The 12,099-nt window shown below is 29.5% G+C and overlaps 1 protein-coding gene across 1 annotated transcript; it reads left to right on the forward strand.

Annotated features, from left to right (window-relative positions):
* The first annotated feature begins 7,881 nt into the window (after positions 1 to 7,881).
* On the forward strand, positions 7,882 to 10,970 carry LOC145328474 (uncharacterized). The gene is made up of 3 exons (XM_080172177.1): positions 7,882 to 7,983; positions 8,305 to 9,761; positions 10,064 to 10,970. The coding sequence occupies exon 3, from the start codon at positions 10,089 to 10,091 to the stop codon at positions 10,968 to 10,970; it is 882 nt and encodes a 293-aa protein (XP_080028303.1). The 5' UTR covers positions 7,882 to 7,983; positions 8,305 to 9,761; positions 10,064 to 10,088.
* Positions 10,971 to 12,099: the final 1,129 nt, after the last annotated feature.

Below are 12,099 nucleotides of genomic sequence, written 5' to 3' on the forward strand. Positions count from 1 at the left end.
CACATGAGTATGACTTCTCTCCTGTATGAATCCTCTTATGAACTAATTCACTTCTATTACGGACAGATAGGCATCCTTTTTCTTTAATATTAAGATTCTAAAGATTCTGCTACATAATATTTGTAATATAAAAAACTAACTTACTTTACTTTGCTAAACTCAAATAACTTGTGTTTTCTTTCTTTTTATAATCTGAGAGTCTCAATTCATTTTATATTTAGTCTGAAATTAAATATAATTACAATTTTACAAATAACACAATTCTAAAATGAGATCTGATAAATTGAAGTTAAGAAAATGAGAAAAAATAATAATTAGAGAAGGTAGACATACTTTTGCTCAATTGGATAGAAAAATATACAAAAAGAAACAATATCTATATGATTTAGTTGAAATAAAATTAAGGGAGGAGTAGGTTGTGCTGAAAATCCGTAAGGGTGTGAGTTTTAAGGTAATATTCACTAAATATGTGTATTTCTTATTGAAAAGAACTACAGACAGCTATTTTTTTTTTTTTAAGTTAACTTAAGTTTTTATCGTTTTACTACTGTTTTTAAATTAAAACTCACAACCTTTACAGATTTTTAGCGCAACATACTCCTCCCTTTTTACATTTTTACCATTAGTATTCATTAAACTTAGGTTAGGGTAAATTGGATATGCACAAGGTATCCCCAAAGGGTTAGAGCAACTCAGATTTATGTTTAAATAATAAACAATAAAGCTAACATAGTATATAAGATACTACCTATTTACACATCTATAATACAAATAACATTTTTTTCAAAGATTTATGATTTTTTCTTTAAAATTGATTTTAGAGAAGCAATATTATTTACACATATTATCAAATCTTAAATATGAACAAATATTTGATAAAGTACTTACTAAACGACGTTTACAACAAATTCGCAATTTAGGTTTATTAATTTTTAGATACAGGATCCTCATCTTCTTCTTCTTTTATATCAAGTTTTATATCAGCTTCCCCACAATCATCAAAACTGGTAGAAGCAGAAGGTGGAACTGAGTTTTTAGTAGTTTCAAGGTTCTTGCGATGTCCAGCTGATTTGCTTTGCTGTGACAACTCTAAACTTGAGTAATAAGGTTTCTGGCATAAAACACTCCTCTTATGGTTAGATAAATAACCTCGTATAGAGAAAGCCATGTCACATGTATCACATCTCTCCTGTATGGATCCTCTTATATTCAGTTAATTCCGTTTGATATAGGAAAGATTTTTCACATGTATCACAAGAGTATGACTTCTCTCCTGTATGCATCCTTTTATGTAATGGAAAATCTTTACTGTCACGGAAAGTCTTTCCACATGTATCACAAGAGTATCGATTTTCCCCTTTGTGGATATTCTTATGCTCAGTTAAATGACCTTGTTGAGAGAAAGTCTTGTCACATGTATCACATTTAAATGGCTTTTCTCCTGTATGGATTCTCTTATGTCTCGTTAAATTACTTTTGTCAAAGAATGCCTTTTCACTAATATCACATTTAAAAGGCTTCTCTCCTGTATGAATTCTTATATGTACTGTTAAATAGAAGGTGAGGTAATAATGAGTAGCTCTCATGGGATAGCGGGTCAAGTCATAATATGCTTGAACGTTGAGCTTGATAGCCCTAGTGGCTATACAAAAGTGTTTCAGCCTACTCCATGACTACTTAGGTCCAAACCCTAAGAAACTATGGCTAATCAATCAATCAATTTTCAATACCTAAAAATGTAAACTGTATCATCTATTCAAGAAATTTTGCTTCAAATTTACACACAATTTTCATTAGATGTGTAAATTTACATTCTGCTTAATAAGTTTTTACTCTCAACTGGTGTTAATGTTTTAATGTCCAACAATCTGATATTAAATTGAATAGCTTTTATGGATGTTTAAAAACTTGTTTTTATATACAGAGTGAGTCAAATAAAACTGAGTTTTCCAATTTTCAGAAACAACCAGAAGGAATACAGAAAAAATAATTATATGTCCTTGTTTTCTGTACAAAAGCACATCAAACTTGTAAAAGGTGTTTTTCATTATCTCTAAAAATGCGGCCTCTATGATAGGTGTATGGTGTCAAAAAATGCCTTGTGTGAAAAATGTTAATCAAGAAAAATTAAAATAACTCATCTATTTTGTATAATAAAGATCGTAGAATTTCAATATTAATTTAGAAAAAAGGTCTAAGAAAATTACCTAAATGAGTTTTAATGGTGAAATGCTTTTTGGCTCCTTACAAAATCATTTTTAGAATACTGCAATTTGTCATTTTTTCACATTTCTTGATTGTGATGCGTTTTCAGTAAAAGAATAATCTTTGATAACGTAGCTTATAGTATAAAGAAAATAAAACCTTTCTATTTGACAAAAAAATCTCTTAAGTTTGAATTTCTTTTATAAAAATGTTTTTTTTTTAAATTTTATCCTATTTTGATTATTAAGTTATTGTGACGGACTATAAAATATAAGCATAATTTGTCAAAAGGGGGCGGGGATTTTGAAGATTAAATCAGGTCATCATCTGATAATCTGATTTATACTGTGAAAATTTTATTTAAATAAATTGTATTTTAAAGATGTTAAATATTTAGAATCTGTTGAATAAAAACTTAAATGAATAAAGAATATGTGTGGTCATCTGTTTATAATGGCAGAAATATTTTATTAGAAATAAATCTACTCAAAAAATACAAAATAATAGACGAAAAAGTCATCACACACACTTTTTGAAATCTTTATGCTCTAAAAAGCGCCATTGTTTTCAGAAATATTCAAAAACATCTTTTCTAAGTTTAATGTATATTTTTATAGAGAACAAGAACCTATAATTGTTTTTTCCATATTCCTATTGGTTGTATCAGAAAATCGGAAAACTCAGTTTTTTCTGACTCACCCTGTATAAAAAACTAACTTACTTTCTTTATCTTTATGTTTCTTCTGACTTTAGTTTTATAATCTTGAGTTTTATTTCATTTTACATTCAGTCTGAAAATAAATGAAATGAGTTATTAACTATCACAATCTTTACCATAAATGAATATTTACATCCCAAGATATTACATGAACAAGATCATCATAAATTTCAAGGTCATTTTTTCGGCATGGGTTAGAAGGATCTTAAGCATTAGACAGATATTGTTATACTTTGTATTAAAGATTAGCTTCCTATTTTCAGAAAAAGTAACATAAATAAAATTTGAATAGCTTAACACCTATATGGATCTGCTTTTAAAAAAATTTAATTGCTACAATCATCAAAAAGTATTTTTAAATAAACCAAATTTGAATAATTTCACATCTCTCAAATGTGTTTACAAAACTTTTTTATATGATAATACCCTCGATTAAAACCAGAGGCTAAACCAGTAGATGTAAAGGCTTGGTCTGCTTATCAAGCTTTAGCTGCCTGAAAATAACAAACTGGCAAAGACTGCAGCTGTTGTGTATTCAAAGGTACCTAATGTAAAAATGAAAAAGCAAGTGTCTGCATGTTCAAATACAATATGACTAGGGATGGCAATCTGTATCTGGAAGCCGGAAGCCGCCCAATTTTTGGCTCATTTATGAATCCGAATCCGGAATCCGTTTTTTAATAGCGGATTCCGGATTCTTAATTGGTAGGCTAAAATAAGCGTCTTGAGTTTTTTCTTTCAACTCCTCCTCTTTGCAGGCAAAGATTTTCATCATTATATATAATATCTTTTAAAATCTGGTTCGATTCTCGGAAGTGAATTATAGAGAACACCAAGAACATTGATTTTTAGGACATATGTAGCACTAAATTTTTTTAAATATCCTTTTAAAATATTGCTAGAACCCGGAATCCGAATCCGGAATCCGCCAAAATTAAGAATCTGGAATCCGCCACTTTTTTTGATGGATTCTTTAAGAATATGGAGTCCGAATTTGGCACAAAAATTTGATGGATTTCCATAACTAAATATGACTATTTTTTTTTCATTTTTTTGACTAAGAAACGTACCTACCTACAATTTTAGAAATGGAATCTAAAGGTAAAAGACAAAGGAACTCACTAAGTATTGAGTTACAGCTCTGAAATTAGGCAAGGCAGTTTCCTTAAAGAGGTACAATTTAAGAATTGTGTAGAAATGGAACCGCTGCTCCCGCCAAAAACCGTCATTTCCAGCAGAATTTTTTGCCTTTACTCGCCAAATTAGACAATATTCAATCATCTGGGCTAAACTTTTGTTTTCATAAGAATTTCCATAATAGCAATTAACACTTGTTTCAAACATGTCAATATTTGAATATTTACTATTGCAATTATAGAAACTACTTTTAGAAGCTGGCTGGGAAAAGTAGAGATAAAAATATGTTTGTGAATGTAAATTGCAACTTTTTATACCATTAGAAAAATGTCAGAAAAATAGGAAAAAACTACCCTAAGAGAATTTTACAGCTTCACTGAAAAGTACAATCATTGAGAGACCAGCAATTTCCAAAATATTCAGCAATTTATGTTATAGGATAAAGACGTGTATATTGAATTAGCTGTACTCTATATATTTTGTGATTAAGTACCTATGTATTTTCAACTGGTTGGAGGAGAAAACCAGCGAATGTTGTCATCATACCCCTGCAACCACACTACCCTAAACTCTGCTTTACAACTGGATGCACTCCCCCTCCCCCCTAAATATTGACAGGTTAAAATGGCACACTCACTCAATAATATTTTTCCTTAAAAGAAAAGCAATAATGTACTAATTCAGACTACCCAGCTACAGATAATATATATATATAATATTCGCTGTATGAATATGTATAAAAAAAGTGCATAGGTACCTAACTAATTAAACTTCTGAGAACATATTGAAGGTGGTTAAACTTTTTAAATTAGAACATTTATTAGCTTTCAAAAATCATGTTTTACAACACTCCCCCCCCCCCCCCTAAATTCAGGTCTGTCTTACCTTTTTTATAAGGATTATATATGATTGAGATTGCAGTTGCAGTGCAACGAACTTAACATGTTGCTTTGCTATACCATTTGTGACCAAATTGTATGCTTTCTTTAAAAAAAATTCGGATAATTCTTGACAATGATTATCATAACAGTTACAAAAAATTTATTCAAAATATTTGTTAATGTTTATAAACAATGCTCAAATCCCGCACTTTATGCGGACTCTTAAATGTCGTCTTTGATTATACATAAAACGATGTTAAAAATTTCCTTTATATTTTTGGAATAAAAAAATAATAAATCTAAATATAATTTATTTTTTTCATTTTAAAATTGTATTGAAACTAGCTATATACAGTTAAAGAAATTAACTGTCCTATATATATAGAAAATATGAATATTTTTATCAAAAAATAAATCATGTTTTGTGGGAAAATATGTCCTAGTATATTCCGACCAAACGATTTTTCAAAGACGACATTTAGTAATATATAAATAGTGCGGCATTTGTACAAAGTAAATAAACAGAGCATATTCAAAATAATCAAAATATCAAAACAACTATTTAATTGTAGAATATGCTTATTTTTGTGACTAAGCAAATATAATTTATTGTCATACACTTATATCAGGAAGGAATATCTATTTAGAAATTTTTAACATGACAAAAGTTTATTTTTCATAATTTATTAATATTTTGTTAAATATTTATTATAATTTTATAGATCAAACAAAACTTTTAGGGACTAAACAGAAACATTCCCGATAGTCTACAGATTTAATAATTAAGAGTGGGAAAATTTTATGTAGAACTGATATGAAACATTGAGAAAGAAATATATATTTTAAAGCCATTGAACCTGTGATAGTTTTAAAAATGCTGCTAATTTTTACAATATGATCTTGACATACAATAAGGGACTTGGGACAGTGATTCTGACAGGCTAAGTGAAAATTTCCTCACAACCCACTGTCTTACCCCCCACCCCTCCCTTCTTACCCACTTCCCTTTAGTCACAAAATAAAACAAGTTTTTATTAATTTCATATGGAATTAATTTGCTGAATCATGACCCTTGCATACTTTATCTTTAGTATATATTGCAAACACTTAAAAATATTTCTACAATAATGTTATTTTATAAGAAATTAATTTTGTGAATACATTAGAATACTTAATTCATAATACCTACCTATAATGTAAGTAAATAAGTAAAATAAGATTAATATTTTCTTGTTGGGGCAGTTACAATAATTGTGAGATTAGAGAACCCAGTATTTACTTTCATTTCTTATGTGTTTATAGGGCATATAAATTTACTTGTTGTTTTTTAAAACACCAAGAATTCAAAATCAATCATTGTTTTATTATATATGCATCTGTAAAATATGTAACATTATCCTGAAAACGGCAAGACAAAATTTACAGTAGCACACTATTTTTTATATTATTTTCTTCCCTATGAAGTACTAATTTATAACAGTATTCTGGTGATTTATGCACGCAATTCTTTTTCTGAAATGACAACCTTAACAACCACAAATTAGTCTTTTTTTAAAGTTCATTTCCAAAACTGTGTGGTAAAAGTAAATTTTTCATTTGAATATCTTTATTGCTAACCTAAAATTATCACATTAACACAACTCGTTAAATGCACTTCATACAATTATCCCTGTTGGAATCAGTTAAATGGCCAATTTAAATTTTTTTTTTTTGGGGGGGGGAGTCAGCAATAGGGGTTTAAAACAGACATATAGGTGATTGTGTGGTTTTATCGGATTTTCTATAGGTTTATATAGCACATGCTAAATTTCAGACTGACCCGAATGGCACAATCTCATATGATGGTTTAAGATACACAGTAACTTTGGCAAGCCACATGCACAGATGTTACATGTTAAATTTTAGACTGTCTCAAAATTCTTGTGGAAGCTACTCAATTATTACATCAGCCTGGACTATTTTAAAGGGCAGGGCACGCTCATAAGAATAAAGAACAGAGATTAGGAAAATCCTGATTTAATGAGTTCAATTTATAGAGTTGCAAACCTCCATCTTTAAAACCTAGATGCATCACATAGAAGCTTGGAAGAAACTGTTATTTATGAATTATGAATTAATATTTTATTCATGTACATTGTTCATTGAACACAAATTTATTAAAGCAGTGAGTTATCCTCTACACTATGGTACACCTCCAAAACCTTCTCATCAACATTCTATTAGCTAGGTACCCTTATTTTTTATACACCTCTCAAACTTAATTCTTACTGTATTATTAGCTTGGTAACCATTATTTGTATAGACACCTCTCAAATCTCAATTTTAATATTATTATTAGCTACCTAGGTAACCCTAAGACTTTAGTTAACTATAGTTTTCATTAAGATTTATTTTTAGATTTGATTTTTAGCTAGCCCAAGCTCCATGTTTAAGCACATTAGTTCTTGATGTATTGTCTTACAGGAGCTTTTCATAATTACCTCACCTGTCTGATTATGGCAGGTGTCCCAGATTAAATTAGTGTAATGAATGACGCTCTCTGCTAAGGAGCTTAGTCCAAGAGTTGTTCTGTACATGCCTCTTAAGCATCACAACTACTCAACCGAGGTTATAAAAGCCCAGCTGAGACTATTGTCATGATGGTATATTCTAGTCAGTCCCTGGAGTGGCTAGAATTAAAGACACAGGTGTGAAGCCTTTCCGATGTGGTTTATGTGGAACGACATTTTCTGGAAATAGCCTATAATACAAATTAGAGCGATGTCTGTCTGTCTATCCGTACAAAGCTTATGTTTTTTCAAACCCCTGTTGATAAAATGTTAATTTTCTCGATGATATTATTATCTATATCTTGTTCATGTAATATCTTGGGATGTAAAATTGTAAATATCCATTTATGGTAAATATAGTGTTAGTTAATAACTAATTTTACTTATTTTCAGACCTAATGTAAAAGGAAATAAGACTGAAGATTATAAAACTAAAGTCAGTAGAAAAATAAAAATGAAGAAAACACGAACAATTTGAGTTTAGCATATAAAAGTAAGTTAGTTTTAACTATTTATATATAAAACAAGATAGAAAATATCCATAAAGGCAATGCTTTAAGATCAGATTGTTGTACAAACAAAGATTAACACTTGTAGAGAGTCAAAACTTAATAAGCAGAATATAAATTTATACGTCTAATCTAAATTGTGTGTAAATTTAAAGCAAAATTAATTAAATTATATTATAGAGAGTTCATTAATCTTTCATGAGCACAAAATATTTATTTGTTAATTATTCTTATTTCACAAATTGAATATAAGTTTCTTGATCCAGAAAAAACTCCGAAATTTTGATTTATAATATTTATTTTAGGTATGATTAAAGTTAACAATCATGTTGTCGTGTGATATTTGCCACCAGAAATTCTCCTTCAAGAACAGTTTAACTAGACACATAAGAATTCAAACAGGAGAGAAGCCATTCAAATGTGATACTTGTGAGAAAGCTTTCCGCTTAAGTGGTCAGTTAACTGTCCATAAGAGGACCCATCTGGAAGAAAAGCCATACTTCTGCGATTCATGTGAAAAAGCTTTCTGTAAAAAAAATTATTTAATTCGTCATAAGAGGATCCATACAGGTGAGAAGCCATATTCTTGGGATACATGTGAAAATGCTTTCCATACAATTAATGAGTTCAATGTCCATAAGCGGATTCACACAGAAGAGGAGCCTTACTTTTGTGTTATATGCCAGAATAGTTATTTCTCGTATCGTATTATAAACGGCTTTCCGCGGATATAGAGTGTACAATTATAAGATTAAAACTTTTTTTTTTAGCCCCGAGGTGCCGGAGGATATAATACGATGCTAGACATAGTTTTTTCGTATGGATGAGAACCGGTTCCTATCCACCGGATTCGAATGAATACGAGAAAGCTTATTACTCAACTTCAGAATTTTCAAGGCACAACAAAGCTGCTAAACATCTCAAGAATATGGAATCTACCAAGAATACAGTTCCACCTTCTACTCCTACCAGTTTTGTTTCTTATGGTGAAGCTGTTGAAAATCTTGAGACAGTAGAAACGGAAACTCTTATTGAAGGTCCTATTTCTATTGAGACTGATGCTTCTGCTTTTGTTGATTGTGGTACTGTTGAGAAAAAAGAACATTTCACATGTAATGTTTGCCACAAGACATTTTCTACAAAGGGAAATATGGCAAGACACATTATAATTCATACAGGACAGAAGCCAATTAAATGTAATTTTTGTGAAAAAGCATTCACACAACAACATCATTTGTAAAGACATATAAGGATTCATACAGAAGAGAAGGTTAAGAATAAACAATCTTTCTCATGATTTAAAAAAAAAATGCTATTTGTAAAAATGTGTAAATAGGTAGTATCTTATATGTTTTGTTTATAAAACTGAATATTGAAACATAGAACAAAACAAAAAATATAGGTAGGTATGTTTTATTATATCAAATGAAAGTTAGAAAATTTCGGAGCAGAGGAGCTTGGGATAATTAAGTATCCAAACCACTCAAAAAGAAGAAATTCGAGTTGCCACATGAAACTGTCACCACCGTAACTCAGTGGGTTACACCTGAGCTACAACGCCCCTTTAGTATTTTTTAGAGAAGTAAATAATGAACATTGTGACACAACTTATATTCATTTAGATCTCATTATTAGACTTCTACTACTTATAAATTAATAATTTTGTTTATTTTCAGACAAAAAATAAAAAGAAATAGGATTTGAAATTGAAGTCAACAGAAAGCGAAACAAACCACGCCTAGTCTCTGTTTAATAAATTAAAGTAAGTTAAAAGTTACAAGGATATGGATGTTAGAAGGGGAGTTTTCATAGAGTATATCTGGAATAGTTTTACCATATACATATTAACGGACACACACTACATACATAGCTATACTAGATTAGAAGTGGATGTTAGGAGGAAAATTTTCATAAAGCACTAAATACATAGTGACAGACCTTCGAAACAACCTTAAATAAAGAGAAGCTGTAATAAAAAAGTCATACAAATACAAAAAAAATAATAAAAGTGGAATTATCATTCCAATTCTACAATAGTATTACATTAAATATTATTTATTCCAGGTGCAAGAACAATTAATAATTCATCATGAACAATTGTCATATCTGTTGCAAGGAATTCTCTACAAAAAGCAATTTAACAGCACATATGAGAATTCATACAGGAGAGAAGCCATTCAAATGTGATACATGTGATAAAGCTTTCCTAACAAGTAATAGTTTAACTGTCCACAAGAGGATCCATACAGGAGAGAAGCCATACTCTTGTGATATATGTGAAAAGTCTTTCTCGCGACAAGATGCAGTAGCTGAACATAAGAGGATCCATACAGGAGAAAAACCATATTCATGTGATATATGTGAGAAAGAATTCCGTATAAATGGTGATTTAACTGTTCATAAGATGACCCACACAGGTGAGAAACCTTTCTCTTGTTATATATGTGAAAAAGCTTTCCGTACAAATTCTCAATTAAATGTCCATAAAAGAATCCATTTAGGAGAGAAACCATTCTCTTGTGGTACCTGTAATAAGGCTTTCTCACAACAAAGTGCATTAGCTGAACATAAAAGGATTCATACTGGAGAGAAGCCATACTCTTGTGATACCTGTGATAAGGCTTTCTCAAAACATAGCAACTTAATTGTACATAAGAGGATCCACACAGGTGAGAAACCATACTCTTGTGAATTATGTCAGAAATCTTATAATTTAAGTTCAGACCTGACAAGACATAAAAAATCAGCTGGACATCTCAAAAAGGTAGAATCTGCTAAGAAAACAGTTCCACCAACAGCTTCTACCAGTTTTGTTGATTGTGGTGAATCTGGTGTAAAACTAGAGATAAAAGAAGAAGAAACTCTTGATGAGGATCCTATATCTATAAAGATGGAGGCTGAGAGTGTGGAAGTAATTATAAAAGAGGAAATAAAGGAGAAAGGAGGAATTGAGAGTGAAGAATCTTTTTAAGTAGATACAAAAAAATGTTTGTTAAATGAATGAACTTAAATTGCAAATTGTTGTCTTTTAGCAAGAGCTGTACTATGTTTGTATTTAAGATTTAAAGTAATGTGTAAATAATAATGCTTTTCCAAAATCAATTCTAAAGAAAAAATCATGATACTTTGAAAAAATGTTATTTATAATTATATACATTTTAAATAGGTGGTTTTACATATATTTTTTGTCTGTCTGTCCATAGAAAAAAAGACTTCTTTTACGACTAAAATGATTCAGTTCTCTTTTGAAGGAATCTTTATAAAAGACTAGGTATGTTTTTTGTTGGAATGTAGTTGGAACCTATCAAATATAAGAATTGTTTAAGTATGGCTATGAATAAACCTAGTTTGGGAATTTGTTGTAAATGTATTTTATCAAGAGTCGAGGTATTGGGAAGTTTTCATCCTATATAGAATCATTTCATTGTAATTTTTTTTTTAAATTAGGGAGGAGGGGATTTTTATCACAGGGGTGTGGTTGGGTTTTCCACAATATTCTTATTGTTTGAGGAATACTAATTGATATAATACTGTAAAAAATTATATTGATGTAAATACTGTTTCTATTAATACATTATTTCTGTCCTTATCTCAATATCGTAGAACATAAATTATTTTATGAGCAATTGGTTTTCTTATAATTTAAGAATCAGTATCATGTATATCGATCATGTTTATAATATTTTTTTTTTTACTTTTTATTATTGAATTTAAATTATTTAAATACCTATATGAGTTCTTGTATTTTATAATGCTCTTGTACAATTTCTGTAAAATCTAACTTTGTATCAACTTTATTTTATTATTTTGATTCTTACATAATATATTCATCTTATTGTGTCTTACATTATTCTTATTATCTTTCAGATAAAAAAAATGAACTGAAAAAGTAGAATTCTTGTAATCTTCATTGAACCAAAAAGTCCCTAGGATAAAAAAGGTGACTACGATTTTATTTTGAAAACTGCATACTCATAAATTTTTTTTTATTTTGCAAAAAAAAACATCCTAAAATGATAACCAGTCATTCAATGAAGAAATTGAGTGTTCATTGCCAAAGTAATAAAGAATATATGTCTTTCTGTTAAGATCAAATTTTG

This window comes from Acartia tonsa, chromosome 1 (assembly GCF_053477335.1).
Source record: "Acartia tonsa isolate MP-2025a chromosome 1, ASM5347733v1, whole genome shotgun sequence".
NCBI classification, from domain to species: domain Eukaryota; kingdom Metazoa; phylum Arthropoda; class Copepoda; order Calanoida; family Acartiidae; genus Acartia; species Acartia tonsa.